We start from the raw sequence: 19028 nt of genomic DNA on the forward strand, positions 1-19028 counted from the left end.
GCCTGTTATTTAGTCTCCTGTCTCGCGGAGACACAGGAAAGGCGGTACAGAGATGTAGACGACTTCCAGGGGAGCTAGGAGCTAAGGCAAGTGTGTGCCGCTCCTCCCTGGATTTGGGTGAAAGGCAGGCATTATGGGAGTTTAAGCTAAGCCATAGCTCTGGTGGATGTTGCTGACCGTGGGGAAGCTGCAGCCAGGAAATGGGGCCGTCCGTTCCTCGGGCACGCTTCAAAGCCCACCCAGCACGGCCTCACAGTCGCCCGCTATTTATTGCCATGAGTCACTTTCCTCTTCATTTCTCTCTCCTCTCTTCAACCGCAATTCACCCCACTCTATTTCTCCATCCGTCTGGCTTTGCTTCAGCGCCTCTGAGCCGCGTGTCGCCGCTTTGCAATTGTTCCGGTGTCCTGGTTATAGAAGCTATAGTGACTGGAGCCCTACCAGGAGCCGGTGGCCGGGCCCCCGCAGCCCGAGTGCAGCGAGCATTCAGGCCCAGTTGGGCTCCCGTCACTCTGCTCTTCGGCGGGGCAAGGCTTTTCTTTTCTCGTCAGCGCTTATACTTAACGGTGGCATCAGCATTTCCTGACTGACTGCCTGAGCGGTCTGGCCATAAAGATTGGAAACCCCACACACACTTGCCCTAAATGACTTTCTCACGCGAGTTCTTCTGGCATGAGTCAGTGCTACGGACATACATGCCTGTGAGTGAATAGTGATTTCTGTTTGATTAAAGAGGCGTACAGTACGGTAACAACTACTTTGATTTATTTCTGCTGCCTGCCTTCCCAGTAGCTCACGACAGTCGGCTCTGTTACAGCAGTGTTTTGGAAAGTGGGGTACGTGGGCCAATTGGAATAGAGAAAGGGGAAACATGATGTATTTATTTATTTATTTTCCAACTAAAGTCCAGTTCTTTAGATGACTGTGAGTTTAATCACTTTAAAATGGATGTCCTCAAAACTTGGACAGATTAAAGGAGCATTCAGTGATTTGGGTGATTTGGAAAACCACCCAGTCCGCCCCGGTAACAAGATGTGCACATGCACACACTACAGTGGGGGGAAGTGCAACAGGCCAACAGCATGTGCACCAAGGCCCGCCCCCACTCGATCATGATTGGAGGAAGGCCCCTCTCATCCTGATTGGATGAAGGCTTTGCCACCCGCCACCAAAACTGAAACTAGGGTTTTTTGACCCCAGGGGCTCACTGGGGACAGGGAGGAACTCCTTATATGGTCAGCACACTCTATAGTAGGGAGGATTGTCCAAAAAAAGTGAAATTGGAAACTGGAACACTATGATGCCACAGACGAAAAACACTATTTATCCATAATGTATAAATGATAGATAAGGGTTCAGGACAACGAGGCCTTTTCGTGGAGGGGTCAGAATGAAATTTGGACTTAGACTGTTTTTCGTCTGTGGTACTCAATTAGTCACTCTCTCCTATCCTGATTGGTGGAAAGTTTGCAACCCACCTGAACATGTATTTTTCTGTATATCGATGAGCTGGAGAGACAAGGAGACTCCTGTCTGTTACTGAACAAACACCCTATAGCAAGGATTACTATCAGACAATGGTGCTTTAACCTTACAAACCACTTACCCTACCTTTTAAACTTGAGTAAATGTACTATAGTTACTGGTAATGATTGCGCATCCTGGAGCAGGGGCCCCAACAATATGCACTCCAGTTTGTTCCGGCTGGGGGAGTGTTGCGTTATGGAGAGCGTCGGTGTGAGTGTGGGAGTGCTGCTGGTATTTGTAAATGTCATGCTCCTTTCCACCAGCCATGACACGGTGGCTCTATAATCTCTGCCCACTCGCTCCTTCTCTGTCTGCAGTCTGCTCTCTAATTGGCGCCGGTGGAATGTATAGTACATGTACTCAGTGGTGGTGGAAAGTAACTAAGTACTGAAAATGTAATGTAGGCTACTCAAGTACTGTACTCGAGAACATTTTAGTTTTTTTTTACTTATTTTTTTAAAACTTTACTGGAATATTTCCAAATTTCAATACTATTACTTCACTAAGTTCACTTACATCTTTACTCCAATTATTTCAGCCAAGCTGCTATTTATATATATATATATATATATATATATATATATATATATATATATGTATGTGTATATGTCTATATTTATATTTATATTTATATTTATATTTATATTTATATTTATATTTATATTTATATTTATTTATTAATTTATTATTTTATACGTTTGAAAACTTATGCAATGGGACATTCTGCATAATGAGTGTGTGTGCACGCGTGCTCTTGAAAGATCTTAGGGGGGATGGCGTGGTACTGCGGGCAACGACCAATGCAACACTACAGGTGACTCGGGCCAGTTAGTGCACAGACCATATTGTCACTGTCGATATGGTCCTTATGGTCCTAAACCTAAATCTCCATTTTATTTCCCCCTCCATTAATGCTATCCTTTTTTTGTCAAGTGTATGACGGTGTCACATAAACGTAAGTCAATTCTTTTGACATGATTTTGTTATATATAAATATTTTCCATATGAAATATTTGGGCGCATACTACACCCATTCTCACGTCAACTCCGAGACTGACTTACCAGGGATGGTAAATGGTAAATGTTGCATTTATATAGCGCCTTTATCCAAGGCGCTTTACATAGATTGTGCATTACAATCACCCATTCACACACACATTCATACACCGATGGCAGCGGAAACCATGCAAGGCACCAACCAGCACATCAGGAGCAATTAGGGGTTCAGTGTTTTGCTCAAGGACACTTCGACACTAACTCGGGGGGAGCCCGGGTTCGAACTGGCAACCTTGCGGTTACCATCCGGCCACTCTACCCCTGAGCCACTGCCGCCCGGGATCAAAGCTTGCGTATATGTATTTAGAATGCTTTGGTCCATCCATCCATCCATCCATCCATCCATCTTCAACAGCTTATCTGTAGTCGAGTCACGGGGGCAACAGCTCCACCAGAGAGCTCCAGACTTCCCTCTCCAGAGCAACATTAGTAACTTCCTCCTGGGGGATCCCGAGGTGTTCCAACGCCCAGGGTTCCCACAGTCATGAAATTCCTGGAATTATTTTGAAATTAGAAAAAACATTTTCCAGTACTGGAAAAGTTTTTAAATGGATCGAAGGACCTGGAATTGATCATGGGTCCTGGGGAAATATTTGACTATGCATTGTTTTTGGCTATTTATTTTGTAAATAAAACACATTTCCAATACATATACAGCAACATTACACAAAATATAATACAATATAATAAAATATAATACAATACATATAATACAATTTACAATTTAGGCATTTAGCAGACGCTCTTAATCCAGAGCGACTTACATTAAGCAATAACAAAAGCATGGCATACATCACATATATAAAAAGTAGTTATCATGAATCATGCGTAAACTGAATGAATCATGCGTGAATAAATACATATAATAAAGTAGTTTTTCTCCGAACGGGCTGTGTGATTGCAGCATAATGTATAGAGGGAGTGACAAAAGAACAGTTCTACAAGTTCAGAATTTGCTCCAGCGTGATGTGTAGTTAGCTTGTAGGTCTGTTCCTTTGTCACGTGACACCGATCTGTGCAGCTGCAGCGCATGGAAGCGTAAGCAATTGAGCTCAAAGTTCTAATTTATCGGTTGAACTAGCTTACACAATGCCTGGGAAATGTGCTTTTAATAATTTGTGGCTTACAGATGAAAAATATAAATGAAAACATTTGATGATGGGAACATGGTGCTGGTCAGCCATGTGAAAAGCAACAAACACATTGAACACCAAAAGGCTGCTAAACAGACAGCGGGTGTCGTATTTCACGGCTGATGTAGTCCTACTGTTTCTCTTACAACGGCAAGACAACAAGTCACGCTCAACCCATCCATCGCAGCTTCATTTGACCAGCAGTCGGCTGAAGTGTTGTGGACTCTCACTACTCTTATAACTCCAGCGCCAGTGAGCTTTTCAGGGCTACGTTTCCCAACAGTTCAATAGTGTCCAGATTTACGTCCACACCGCACACAGGTCAGGAGTAAGAGACTCATTATTGCACTGAATGATTGTTATTATAGTCCTGGAAATTGGGTTAAATATTCTGGAAAGGTTTTGGAAATTCATTAGAAAAAATGTGTGGGAACCCTGAAGGCCAGTGAGTCAATGTAATCCCTCCAACTGCGCCTTGGTCTTCCCAGGGGTCTCCTCCCAGTGGGACGTGTCGCGAAGACCTCCCTATAGGGAGACGCTCGAAAGGCATCCTAACCAGATGCCCGGACCACCTAAGCTGGCTCCTTTCCAGGTGAAGAAGCAGCGACTCTACTCCGAGCCTCTCTTGCGTGACTGAACTTCTCACCCTATCTCTAAGGGAGATGCCAGCCACCCGTCGGGGCAAACTCATTTCGGCCGCTTGTATTCGCGACCTTATTCTTTCGGTCATGACCCACACTTCATGACCCCAGGAAGAGTAGCTGCTGTCATGTACAGCAAGCTAATGGGGATCTAATAAATAAATCAAATCAGAGTAGGAACGAAGCTTGCTCGGTAGACAGAGATCTCTGCCTTCTGGCTCAGCTCTCTTTTCGTCACAACAGTGCGGTACAGCGACTGTAATACCGCCCCTGCCGCTCCGATTCTCCGGCAGATCTCCTTCTCCATCCTCCCCTCACTCGTGAACAAGACCCAGAGATACTTGAACTCCCTACATGGACTGCATAATCAATCGGTTTCCTGCTGAGAACCACGGCAGCTGCTATACACTCGACTGCGAACCGGTCCAGTGAGAGCTGAAGGTCTTGGACCGATGGTGCCATCAGCAGTGATGCAACCCTTAGCCCACCGAGCTGTATACCCGCTCCGCCTCGAGATCCTGTCCATGAAAATCACAAACAGGATAGGTGACAATACTCAGCCCTGACATGATTTAGTCTTCATGCTGAATCAATGAATACTCCCAAACCTCAAATAAAATATGTATGTGAGTACTTTTTCCACCACTGCAAACCTTGCTGACAATAGTGTTCTGGGAAGTATGTACTGTATGCGTTCAAGGAGACTTTATGTATTGTCGTATGCTGCCTTGTCTGTATGTGTGTGTTTCTGTGCTGAACTTAATCTAATGGAAAGTGTTGTTGCGTGGCGTTGTGGTTAAGACAGAAAGGCTATTAAAAACGGCTTCAGCCCATTCTGTACATTGTCCTCAGCTATCCTCTCGCTGACATTAATTACTGTGCAAAACAAGTCACACTTTGCCAGCTGTAGCAATAGCAACTCGCAGTGGGGAATGGATGGATAACTGGAGATAGGCCAGTGAGGGGGGTGTCGGGGAGGGTCAGTTGAATGGTAAACACAGCGGCATCAACATCTGCCTTAGACACGTGACCTGAGAAGGCCAGCCTGCTAAAAAAAATGCCTCTGCAATTGCAGGGCTCCACGGTGCGGGTGTATAACCCCCAGACTGAGAGAGAGGGTCATAAAACGGACAACATACTGGGTTTATGGACAGTAATATGGGGCTACTGAGGCACTGTACACAGTACACAGTCTGTGATTCAGGAGGTGTTGCAGCATTTTTTTTTCTTGTTACTTCCACTGAGTGCATGCATCGACTGCTAGGGCTGTGGCTGTTTGTGTGCATACTGTAGGTTTTGGTTTCATTGTGTTTCTGCTTAAGCCCCAAATAATAGGCTCTGTCTGTGCACAGCAGCCATATTGGAAAAACATTGTGGCCCCTTCCTTCCTTCCGTCCTTCCTTCCGTCCTTCCTTCCTTCCTTCCTTCCTTCCTTCCTTCCTTCCTTCCTTCCTTCCTTCAATGGGTCTTACCAATGATACTAATGAAGGCTCTGGTCCAATTCTGGTCAAACGGAGTCAGAGTGCTTGATATTGTGCAATGTTGGCTCACTGGAAACATTCTGCTATATGTGGTCCAGACCCTGTACCCTCATGGTTCTTTAAGTGGATTCCAAATTGCCCCTTAGGCGTGTGCAACTCTGAGAGTGGACAAATGGACACACTCTCAGAGCAACAGGGGTCTTTGAAATTAAAAGGTTTGAGAACCACTATGCTACACAAAAAAATTGCTTAAATCTTTCTAGGTGAACATTTTGGTGAAAATATCACGTCATAAAGCTCACCACACATTGCAACATTGTGGGATTGTAGATTTGCTATTTTACGGCGAATGGATCTGTTGCTGAGGAGGAAAGAGAGGATCCGGTCCCACTATGCACCCCTGAGGGATGCTGGCCAATGAAGTATATTTTTATTGGATTTAAGTGTTTAAGTACTGTGGACCAGGTCTATGGGCACTTACATTATGAGGGGTGTGTGTGTGTGTGTGTGTGTGTGTGTGTGTGTGTGTGTGTGTGTGTGTGTGTGTGTGTGTGTGTGTGTGTGTGTGTGTGTGTGTGTGTGTGTGTGTGTGTGTGTGTGTGTGTGTGTGTGTGTGTGTGTGTGTGTGTGTGGTGTGCACACACGTGCGTGCGCGTGTGCACACAAACACACACGTATGCTATACACACATACAAGTAACATACAGTTATGCAATGCCTTGTGGGTGCAATACATCAGAACAAGAGCTAACTCTCATACACACGCACACACCCACACACACACACACACACACACACACTAGATAGCAGCCTTTTGTGTTGTGCTTTATAATTTGGCTTTAATTGCCTTGTGTTAAATTGCCTCTCTAGACAGAGAGAAAAAAAAACTTCCAAACAGGAAGCTAGCTGTGTCCTCACTGTTGTTTGAATTACAAACGCCCTTCCAAAAACCCAGCAGATCTCTCTCTCTCTTTCTCGTTCTCGCTCTCTCTCTCTCTCTCGTTGAAACTCGTTGCTGTCGGGCAGAAACCTAAACCTTGTATCTCCATATTTCCACGTTTGTTTGTTTTTTCCCACTTAAATGAATGCCCTACTTCACTGGACACGAATGTAGTGTCAAAGTGGTGAAAATAGAATGTAGTGTCAAAGTGGTGAAAATAGAATGTAGTGTCAAAGTGGTGAAAATAGAATGTAGTGTCAAAGTGGTGAAAATAGAATGTAGTGTCAAAGTGGTGAAAATAGAATGTAGTGTCAAAGTGGTGAAAATAGAATGTAGTGTTAAAGTGGTGAAAATAGAATGTAGTGTCAAAGTGGTGAAAATAGAATGTAGTGTCAAAGTGGTGAAAATAGCCGATCCGCAAACTCGCAACGTGCCACATTGTGAGCTCGTAGATCTGCAATTTCTGCTATGTTCAAAACGGACTTTCTGTATAGGTTTTTATGAACATTGAACCAATGAAAAGTATCAACACGAGCGTATGACTTAACCCATTTTGGGCGGGAACCCCTTTTGGTGTTAGCATTATGTTATGCTTTAGCTATTGAAAAATAGCAGACCTACAAGCTCGTAGCGCGCCACCGAGTGGCGCGCTTACGACTGACATAGAAACATAGCTTTTTCAGAAAACTGTCAGGATGTAGAAGACATTTTTAGAACCTGTTCTCAGGTCAGAATGGGTTAAATGATAACTACATTGAACATAAGAGGTTTCCACCTGACAGCGGCAGTCCGCCGCTGATTTGCCTCAAAGGTTTAAATTATTCAAAGCCGTTATGAGCCCCCTAAAAAAAACAAGAAAATACAGACTCAGAGAGAAGCTTGTATGTGAGGCCGCGGTTGGGTCGATGAAGTTGTACAGTGTGTTCTGTTTGGTTCATGAACATGGTGTGGATTTGGTTCTCACTGTAACTAACTAATTGCATTTACTTAAGTACAAGTTTGAGGTACTTTACTGGAGTATTTCCTGTCAATACTTTTACTTCTACTCCACTACATTACAGAGGCAAATGTTGTGCTTTTACTCCACTACAATCATTTGAAAACTGTAGTTACTAGTAACGTTGTAGATTTTGATTATTAATACAAAATGTGTCTATGTCTACAAGCTCACAATGCGACACATTGTAGATCTGCTATTTTCAAAAGATTTGTAGGCCTATACAAATTTGAAATGGGACATTCTGCACAATGAGCAGTTTTACTTTTGGTACTTTAGGTACATTTTGATGCCAATACTAATATTTTTACTCAAGTAATGTTGAATTCCAGACTTTTACTTATTTTTATATTGCAGTATTGATACTTTTGCGTAAGTAAAAGATGTGAGTAGTTGCTCCACCACTTGTTTCACGATGTCGTCTCTGACCTGTAAACCTCATTAGCGTCCAATGTCCAAAAGCGTTCATTTTCACGATTAAAATAAAACAATAGCAAAAATACCAGATCCACAAGCTCGAGCTTGCGGAACATGCGGTGGATCAGGGGTAGAGTGGCCGGATGGTACCCACAAGGTTGCCAGTTCGAACCCGGGCTCCCCCAGAGTTAGTGTTGAAGTATCCTTGACCTTGAGCAAGACACTGAACCCCAAATTGCTCCTGATGTGCTGGTTGGTGCCTTGCGTGGTTTCCGCCTCCATCGGTGTATGAATGGGTGAATGTAATGCATCTATGTAAAGCGCCTTGGATAAAGGCGCTATTATATAAATGCACCATTTACTACTTTTGAAGCTGTAGTGTGATCAAGTAGGGCGTTGATTTACGACAACAGAATTAACCATTCATATGCACGCTTTTGCGCCACACACACACACACACACACACACTTAATGCATTTTAACAATGTTTTACCTTTGCCACCAGCCAGCACGCACTTTCGCACACAAACAACTTTCATCAACACCGCATCCTCTTTTTCTCCCAATTTGTTTTCAAAGTCTCCCCGGCTGTAATGTAACGGCACACACCTGGCTAACTTCTGACCGCCGCAGTCTTCCGCTAGAGTGGTTCAAATTAGTGCAGCGGGGCTCTGTAAAATAACCCCCTTTTTATTATCTTTGAACTAGCAAGTACCCAATTACACATGGCGGCTATCTCCCATCTCGCAGACATCCGAGGCTTGGCCAACAGGGGCTACAGCCGCAGCGAGCGCAGAGCGCTAATGAAGAGATGAGCTGATTCACCTCTTTGCCTTCCCCGGCTAATGGTACACTCCTCAACTCTGATTTTTTCTTTTTTTGTTGGATTTGTCTTCCTTTTTTAAGTTAAGGCTCCAGGCTTTGATGGTGTTGTTTTTCTGTTGTTGTTGTGTTTAGTTTTGTTTAGTTTTTTTCATGTTTATTTTTTTCTGGGGAGCTCAAATGCAGTACATGTAATGGTGGAGCCCAGATGCAGTACATGTAATGGTGGAGCCCAGATGCAGTACATGTAATGGTGGCATGGTGAAAAGTAACAGTTTTGGACACAATGAGGTTGTGCTGGTTGGTACCTTGCATGGCTTCCGCCGCCATCGGTGTATGAATGTGTGTGTGAATGGGTGAATGTAATGCACAATCTATGTAAAGCGCCTTGGATAAAGGCGCTATATAAATGCACCATTTACCATTTAATGGTGGCATGGTGAAAAGTAACAGTTTTGGACATAATGAGGTTTCCCATGGATTAAAGTTCTCGGTCGGATATTTCATATACAAAGCCAAGGTTGAAGGCAAGCCTCAATCTGTGATTTCTTTCACCTGGTTGACAGCAGGGACAATAATGACTAAATCATCATCATTTTACATACTGTAATTTGTGTTGATTGTTTAGGAAGCAGCACTAGTGTGTGGGGTGGCACCTTCCATGCTGTCTCACAAATCACACATTAGGACTTTATCATACAGACATTTTCAGTCTTGAGATTTTATTTTGCTTTAACTGTCCTGTGTTCCAATGGATCCTCTAACGTTTAGCCATACGTTCTTAATACTTTTCAATAATGAATATGAACTATTCGTTCACCATTTATAAAACCCACAGACTTATCAGGGCACTTTCACACCCGGACCTTTCGCTTAGAAGGTCCGGATCAGGGACCAAATATTTAAATTATTGCATTTTGACTTGGGTTAGGGTTTGGCGTTCACACAGGACTTTGTAAAGTGAACCAAATATGTGAAAAATGTACGTCATACAGGCCAAATTGATCTACTGACAGAATATTTCTATGCGAAATGATTTCACTGCCCAACTACAACAGAAGCTTGTGTTTTTTTGTATAATAAAATAACAACTGTGAAAACAGTAGGCTATGCGCATTTTTCACAGGATAGCCACTTATTAAAAAATAAGCGAAACGCACGCATTTCAGGAGGAAACACACACACACACACACACACACACACACACACACACACACACACACACACACACACACACACACACACACGTGGGATCATGTTTTAGGGTGGAAAATCACGGCACTCCATCTTTAAGTAAAACAATTGAGTACTTTTTCCACCACTGGTGGCGAAGTGAGAAAGCATCCCTGTGTGTCGTGTGGAGAAGAGTGTGTCATGTTACTGTGGTAGGGAGAGTGGCTGTGCCTCCGGAGAAGTGTTCAGTGTGACAGCTAGCACACTCTATAGGCCATTGACCCCTGTCACTCTCCCCCCATCCGCTTAGACCGTCTATCTGTGTATCACGCCGCCAAGGGACTTGAATGACACACACACACACAGAGGTTTTTTAAAGAATGTTTGGAAACCCCATACTTCATCGGCGGTGTCTTCGAGAGATGTTTAGTCTGCTAATTGTTCCCCCTCTACACCAAGGGCCCTATCTAGAAAAAATCGACATGTTGTGAACTTGTAAGTTAGGCTTTTTTTTATAATAAAAAATGCCAAAAATGTTTAGGCATAAGGGGTAAAGCAAGTGGTAAGGAAGTAAAGAGGAGGAACATGACGAACCATTCACTAAATAAAATTATTTGGTAGATTTATTTCGTTGTGCAACTAAAGAGCCATTATTTTTACCATCACACAATGCCCTCCCCCTCGCCCCCTTCTCTCTCTCTCTCTCTCTCTCTCTCTCTCTCTCTCTCTCTTGCACGCTCATACATACACACATATGTGCATAGGAGCGGATAGCGCCGCTCAAAAACAAAAGACATACAAGTTAAAATATGGAGATAAGAGGTTTCTGCCCGACCGCAATGATTTGCATAGATAGATAGATCCATAGGTCGATGGCCCTTACTATTATCAAAACATTATCCAGCCCCCATTCTTTTCATATAACGAACCTGAAGATAAGTTGAATTAACCCATGTTGGGCTGGAACCCCTTTTGGTGTTAGCATTATGTTATGCTTTAGCTATTGAAAAATAGCAGATCTACAAGCTCATAGCGCGCCACCGAGTGGTGCGCTACGAGCTCGTAGGTCTGCTATTTTTGAAAAATCGAAGAACGACTGACATAGAAACATAGTTTTTTCAGAAAACTGTCAGGATGTAGAAGACATTTTTAGAATCTGATCTCAGGTCAAAATGGGTTAACAGCATGCGGAATTGTACATAATTCCCCATAAAGTCCACAATAAACGTGATGTATAATCACCCCCCCACCTCCCTCATGCTTCTGTGAGGTGCTTTATATTTCCCATTGTCTTTTGTCTGTGTGTGTGTAAAATGTCAATGATGATAATGATGATATACGGCCTACGTCTTCACCATGGAAACCATTGTTGCTGCACAGTTTGTACGCTGCTCTCCAAGGTAGTGCAGACAGTGGTGGGAAAAGTACTCATTTTTGTACTCAAAATGTAGCAGCGGCGTAACGAGATGACAGTGTGCCCCAATGTGGGGGGATCACTGCGGGCCGTCAAGCGCACCTCCCTGCGCGAGGCCGCCTATGATGGTGACCAATAAAGCTCCATTGAATTGACTAAATAAAACTGCACATTTTGGCTGTACAGTAGACGTGAGATAGAGTTGACGGCAGCGAAATATGCCTTGAAAGTGTACAGTACATAAATACAGTACTTGAGCGAAGATACTGTACTTAACCACTGAGTGGCGGAGGGCGTTGAGAGGCAGAGTGGGGATTTTCCAAGGCCACAGCAGGTTTTAGAGCTATAGGGCACCTCTGGAGAATTGGTGCTCAGCAAGGCTCATGCTTAAATCCCTGGAGTTCCAAGTGCTGCCTTCCTTGAGTGCCTTCAAATGTACATATTATAGAAAGAGACTCTATATGACGCTCTTATTATCACTATCAGTAAATCAGTGCTTCTCAAACCTTATATTGCAAGGGCCGCTATAACTCTTAGAGTCATGGTCCTGCAAAGGTCCAAACAGGCAAAACAAACAAAAGAAAAACAAAAAATCACCTGTATTTGAAGGATAAAGCTCAAAGCGCAGAGAATCTCCAGACATAAATTGGATGGAGTTAGAGAAAAGGCCGGGGTGTATGAGTTTTGTTTGGGGTCAGTGCTTGTTGTGGCATCAAATCGACGCTGCACTTGATCACACACAACCTCATACCATTGCCTGTTCCCTTCGCTCCACCTGAGAGAAAGAAGATAGAGAGAGAGAGATAGAGAGGGAGAGAGACAGAGAGAGAGAGAGGTGAAAAGGTGATTTTTATTGATTTTTGGTATGCCTTTTTTTTTTTGCTGCATTCGACCGTGTTTGTGGTGGAAGAAAACACGAAACCGAATTCACTCTCCTGGTCTAATAAGATGATATGTTTGAGATTTGAGCTGCGGCAAGAAATGTTTTTTTCGGGTCTGTTTTTGTTATAGTGCAAGTTTGTGTGGCGGTTCTGGACGTGGCAAAAGTCTACTAAGAAATTAACTATAGCCCTCCACTGGATGTTCCATGACTCCATCCAGTGGAGGGATATACAAGTTAATTTCAGAGTTACTTGGCACCACTGAGGTTATTTTGTTAGCTGATGGCAGATTTTGGGATTCGTACGGCCGCCGTTTGTTATGGTAATTTATTTGGTAACAGGTTTACCAACCTGGTTCCCCATTACCCAGTGGGAACCACTGTTTCAATGTAATCACGCCCCCATAAATGGTTACCACCAGATTTTTACTAATGACTTTTAACCCATTTTGGGTGGGAACCCCTTTTAGTGTTAGCATTATGTTATGCTTTAGCTATTGAAAAATAGCAGATCTACAAGCTCATAGCGCGCCACCGAGTGGCGCGCTATGAACTTGTAGGTCTGCTATTTTTGAAAAATCGAAGAACGACTGACATAGAAACATAGCTTTTTCAGAAAACTGTCAGGATGCAGAAGACATTTTTAGAATAGTTCCCAGGTCTAAATGGGTTAAAGCCTTGCAAGGCCTGGCTCCCAGCTACACCTTTGATATGCTGGAACCGCATAAGCCGGTGCACAGCCTTTAGATCCTCAGGTAGGAGGCTCTGTTGCTAGTTCCCAACATACGCCTCGTCACCATGGGTGATCTGGCTTTGCCTTCGCAGCCCGCGAGGGCACCCAGGCTCTGTACTGCATGTGTGTACGGGAGGGCACCCAGGCTCTGTACTTTATGTGTGTAGGAGGGCACCCAGGCTCTGTACTGCATGTGTGTACGGGAGGGCACCCAAGCTCTGTACTGCATGTGTGTACGGGAGGGCACCCAGGCTCTGTACTGTATGTGTGTAGGAGGGCACCCAGGCTCTGTACTGTATGTGTGTACGGGAGGGCACCCAGGCTCTGTACTGCATGTGTGTACGGGAGGGCACCCAAGCTCTGTACTGCATGTGTGTACGGGAGGGCACCCAAGCTCTGTACTGCATGTGTGTACGGGAGGGCACCCAGGCTCTGTACTGCATGTGTGTAGGAGGGCACCCAGGCTCTGTACTGTATGTGTGTACGGGAGGGCACCCAAGCTCTGTACTGCATGTGTGTACGGGAGGGCACCCAAGCTCTGTACTGCATGTGTGTACGGGAGGGCACCCAAGCTCTGTACTGCATGTGTGTACGGGAGGGCACCCAAGCTCTGTACTGCATGTGTGTACGGGAGGGCACCCAAGCTCTGTACTGCATGTGTGTACGGGAGGGCACCCAGGCTCTGTACTGTATGTGTGTAGGAGGGCACCCAGGCTCTGTACTGTATGTGTGTAGGAGGGCACTCAGGCTCTGTACTGCATGTGTGTACGGGAGGGCACCCAGGCTCTGTACTGTATGTGTGTAGGAGGGCACCCAGGCTCTGTACTGTATGTGTGTACGGGAGGGCACCCAGGCTCTGTACTGTATGTGTGTAGGAGGGCACCCAGGCTCTGTACTGTATATGTGTAGGAGGGCACCCAGGCTCTGTACTGTATGTGTGTAGGAGGGCACCCAGGCTCTGTACTGTATGTGTGTAGGAGGGCACCCAGGCTCTGTACTGTATGTGTGTAGGAGGGCACTCAGGCTCTGTACTGTATGTGTGTACGGGAGGGCACCCAGGCTCTGTACTGTATGTGTGTAGGCCTGTCACACCCAGGCTCTGTACTGTATGTGTGTAGGCCTGTCACACCCAGGCTCTGTACTGTATGTGTGTACGGGAGGGCACCCAGGCTCTGTACTGTATGTGTGTACGGGAGGGCACCCAGGCTCTGTACTGTATGTGTGTAGGAGGGCACCCAGGCTCTGTACTGTATGTGTGTACGGGAGGGCACCCAGGCTCTGTACTGTATGTGTGTAGGAGGGCACCCAGGCTCTGTACTGTATGTGTGTAGGAGGGCACCCAGGCTCTGTACTGTATGTGTGTAGGAGGGCACTCAGGCTCTGTACTGTATGTGTGTACGGGAGGGCACCCAGGCTCTGTACTGTATGTGTGTACGGGAGGGCACCCAGGCTCTGTACTGTATGTGTGTAGGAGGGCACCCAGGCTCTGTACTGTATGTGTGTAGGAGGGCACCCAGGCTCTGTACTGTATGTGTGTACGGGAGGGCACCCAGGCTCTGTACTGTATGTGTCAGGATCTGCCTTCCGTGTGTTGTGTTTGGTGTTCCTGAATCTTATTTTGAAGTGATGCTTTTGTGTTTCCTGTCCTCCTTTTGTAGTAGTTTCCTGCCTTGTCTCACCTTCCCTGATTTTTGGTTCTTTGTTTCACCTGTGTCTTGTTTTCCCCTCAGCCAATCCTTGTGTTGATTTGATTTGAGTTCACCTGTGTCCTGTTAATCTTGTGCCTATTTAAAGGTGTAGTGAAATGAAAAATACGTTTTTCACACTTTTAGACCATCTCCGTGGTCATCATATGAGCATACCTAACAATGGATGCCAAAAAAAACGGAAAATTCTCATTTTTGTGTGTTTTTATATCAAAAGTCCATAAAAATATTTATTTTATTACTTCCTGAAAACGAAAACGTGCTGCGTGATGACGTGTCGAGGCCCACATCGATAAAAGCCAATAAAAATGAAGCTCACCCGTATCCTCTCCATATGTGCGCATCCGTGCAGCACAGCTGCTATTGATTACAGAAATCCTCCGTTTTTATTCCCATTCCAGATAACATCCAGACAGTGTATTACTCGGTTTCAACTTAATCATCACGCTAAAATATGTATCTGAAAACATTATAGGGTAGAAATAAGCCACATAACAGTAAACTGGTACAGTTTGGCCGTCTATTTCATTTGTAAACAAACACACACCACGCTGCTGCGTATAGCATAGCAACACTCCCTAGCTACCGTCCCATCGCCTGAAGGGATGCGACGCTCTGATTGGTTCAGAAACTTCAGACCGGTGTTTCAACTTGAAACCGTTTGAAACTTCATAATAAAATGTCCACCATTTCCGTTTCATTACACCTTTAAGCCCTGTGTTTGGTTGTGTTCTCTGTTGGATTATTGTCTTGTAAACCTGAGTTCCAAGTCTGTTTTATGTTTGCTAGTGTTGCGCTACTGCAGGTCTTTGTTTGAATACAGACTTCTAAGATCCGGACTTCCTTGCATTTGGGTCCTGCTTGAAAACCACCCCTGACAGTATGTGTGTAGGCCTGTCACAATTATTACATAATCGCCTAATCGCAATTATTTGAGATAGTCACAATTATTTTTTGCATTATTGTCAATCGTTTACATGTTGAGAAATGTCCATAAATTTACAAACATTTTTCAAAAATAGCAGAAATAGCAGATCTACAAGCTAGACAACACGTCACAAAGTGAGCTTGTAGATCAACTATTTCAGCTATTTTGTAATTTTTTTGGAAATAAAAAACGATTAAATGTGTCCGTGATTTCTTATTATATAAGTTATTAGTCATATCTGTCCTGTGCAATTTGTCATTACGAAGCATAAAAGACAGAAATACAAATTGTAACGTTCCAATGTTCAATGCAAAAAAAAAAAACACAATTAAGTTGTTAATCTCAATTATTTGTGACAATGAATCGCCAACTTAAATTTGTAATTGCGACAGCCCTATATGTGTATGTACTGTATATGTTTTGGTTTTATTTTGTTATCTTATCTTTCGAAAATGCGCTTCATAAAGACAGTGTATTGTTAGCCTCGGAAACCCAGACGTTTTTATTTCCAGGGAGAAAAAAAAAGTCTGGGTCCGAGTCCACTTCAATTCGGCATAGAGTAGCGCCAACATCACTCACTCTCTGCTGATTTCTGATCGTCTGCACCTTTGTTAAATTGACACACACGCACACATATACATACACACACTCCTCTCTCTCTCTGTCGCTCTAATTAATTAGTCTCATGTCTAGCAGCTGCGCATAGTTTCTGCCGGCGGATCCTGCCGGGAGCTGCCTATGCCATAAAAAGCATAGGTGAGTTCCAGGCTAGTATATTGTGATTATTATTATTATGTTAACGGTGTGTCCTGTCTCCCACAGGCACTCCTCTCAACCTGACGTGCAGAGCGTTCTTTGGATACAGCGGAGACGTCAGTCCACTGATCTACTGGATGAAAGGAGAGAAGTTCATCGAGGACCTGGACGAGGAGCGGGTCCAGGAGAGCGACATCAAGTAAGTCATTCAGCTGTGGTTTTCAACATTTCTCTTGTCGAGGTCCATTATTTATTGGGCATTTGAGCCACGTACCACCATTTAATGGCATTTAGCCTCATGAGAGATTTTCTCATCTCACTTTCTTCACGTTCTCTAATTGCGTAAACTTCTTGTAAATTAACAATAATTTTACTCTTGAGAGCGTAAAATGAAACCAAATGGACCCGTACAGGTCCATTTGGTTTCATTTTATGCTCTCAAGAGTTAAAGATTGATAAAGAAAGGTCTATTTGGTTACCTACTCTCCATCATTTAGCTGGGGACCACCTGGACCCGCCTCAAGGACCACTGGTGGTCCCTGGAACACTGGTTACTCTCCATCATTTAGCTGGGGACCACCTGGACCCGCCTCAAGGACCACTGGTGGTCCCTGGTTACCAACTCTCCATCATTTAGCTGAGGACCACCTGGACCCGCCTCAAGGACCACTGGTGGTCCCTGGAACACTGGTTACTCTCCATCATTTAGCTGGGGACCACCTGGACCCACCTCAAGGACCACTGGTGGTCCCCGGACCACTGGTTGAGAACCACTGGTGTAAAGTAACTAAATAAAATGTTGAGGTATCTGCATCCAAATATTGAACTTTTACTCCACTACATTTATTTGACAGCTTTAGTTACTAGTTCCTTTATTTGTAAAGGTGGTATATACTTACGAAATATACAGTAACCACTTCAGCCCTATACATTTTGGCCATTTGAAAATAGCAGATCTACAGCAGATGTTATGTGATGCATAATGAGCACTTTCTACTTTTGGTACTTTAAGTACATTTTGATACTTTTGTACTTTTACTAGTACATTTTGAATTCCAGATTTCTTGATTATTGATACTTTTACTTTTTCACCACTGCCAAACGGGCCCTTACAGGTCTGTAGCCTTGGATCAAGACTATCAAGACTACTATATTTGATGGAGTCTGACTTAATTGCTTCCATATCTATGATGGTCTTGGGCTCTATGGCCATCTAGTCACTGGAAATCTGCACACAAAGCCCGTATACTTCTCCATACATATGAAGTGCTGACCCTGTAGCTTCGTATGTTAACTTGAAATTGAGAACCTGTGTGCACTCTGTATTATTCTGTTTTTCTGTGATTTATAGGATCGTCAGTGTTAATTTTGGTTTTGTTCTGATATTGTCCATGTCAGAACAGTGTATTTTGCAGGCAACCTGACAAGCGTTTATGTATTTCAGATACAGTTTTGCAATAAGGTCAAGATCCCGCAAAATCAATTGAGTGAATTTGTGAAGGCATTGAAACCCACATTAATAGACGTATTTAATTAGATTACAAAGCTCCCTACTACCTTTATCGACAGACTTGACAGTAAACCATTACTTGGCTTTGCTCAGCTATACACATGTCACAATGCACATGAATGTTTCATAAGCTGTTTAATAATGCAAACAGATATACATGCTTTGCGGTAGCATGGCAGCTCTTTATGAGTGCATTTAAAGCTGCTATAAGCAATAATATGTCAACATTTGAATGACTTTGTTTTTAATTTATTTTTTGGTATTCAGACAGCCAGCATGAGTAAGACTATAGTCTCTGTGACACATCTAGGGGCCACAATCGGCATTTAAAGATGTTCCTAGAAGGTTTGTCATTGGCAAAAAAAAACAGTCCAAAAGACTAAGCAATCAGGAAGTAGACAGGCAAATCGACCAATGGCAAATCTTCTAGGAAAATCTTTGAATGCAGATTGTGGCCCCTAGATGTGTCACAGAGACTACATTTTTTTTGGGAGCGTAGTATTGCTTATAGCAGCTTTAAGCTTTGCAGTAGTTGTGCTCAGCACACTTTATTTCACTGATAACTTTATAGTGGTATGCATTTCTATGGGTCGTTTCCTAAAGAATTACAGAAAGAATATCTGAAAAAAAGAATTGCAGTAATTTTCAAAGAATAAAAAAAAATATATATATATATAGATAAAAAAGAAACTGTGGGGTAATGGTCCGCCCAGTACAAACGAGCCATCACTTTCTGAGCTTCTCTCTAAACTAACGAAACAGCTTACGGGGAGTTTTATAAATAAAGAGGTACTGGTAAGTGGTTTGGAAAACAGTACCACTGATTCCTTCCCCAAACAAAAAAGAAAGGGGGGAAAAACATGAAATCTTCAAAAACACAAAAAGCAGAAGCACTTTGTTGCTGTCGGGCAGAAA

The 19028-nt window shown here is 43.7% G+C and overlaps 1 protein-coding gene across 2 annotated transcripts in view; it reads left to right on the top strand.

Annotated features, from left to right (window-relative positions):
- Positions 1–19028, top strand: part of LOC306917372 (interleukin-1 receptor accessory protein-like 1) — a 515864-nt gene that overhangs the window by 442820 nt on the left and 54016 nt on the right. For both annotated transcript variants that reach the window (XM_079495579.1, XM_079495580.1), the window contains one exon: positions 16670–16802. In XM_079495579.1, coding sequence (XP_079351705.1) covers positions 16670–16802 — 133 coding nt within the window. The remainder of the gene's footprint in view (positions 1–16669; positions 16803–19028) is intronic.

Source organism: Electrona antarctica (assembly GCF_951216825.1).
Source record: "Electrona antarctica genome assembly, chromosome: 24".
NCBI lineage: Eukaryota > Metazoa > Chordata > Actinopteri > Myctophiformes > Myctophidae > Electrona > Electrona antarctica.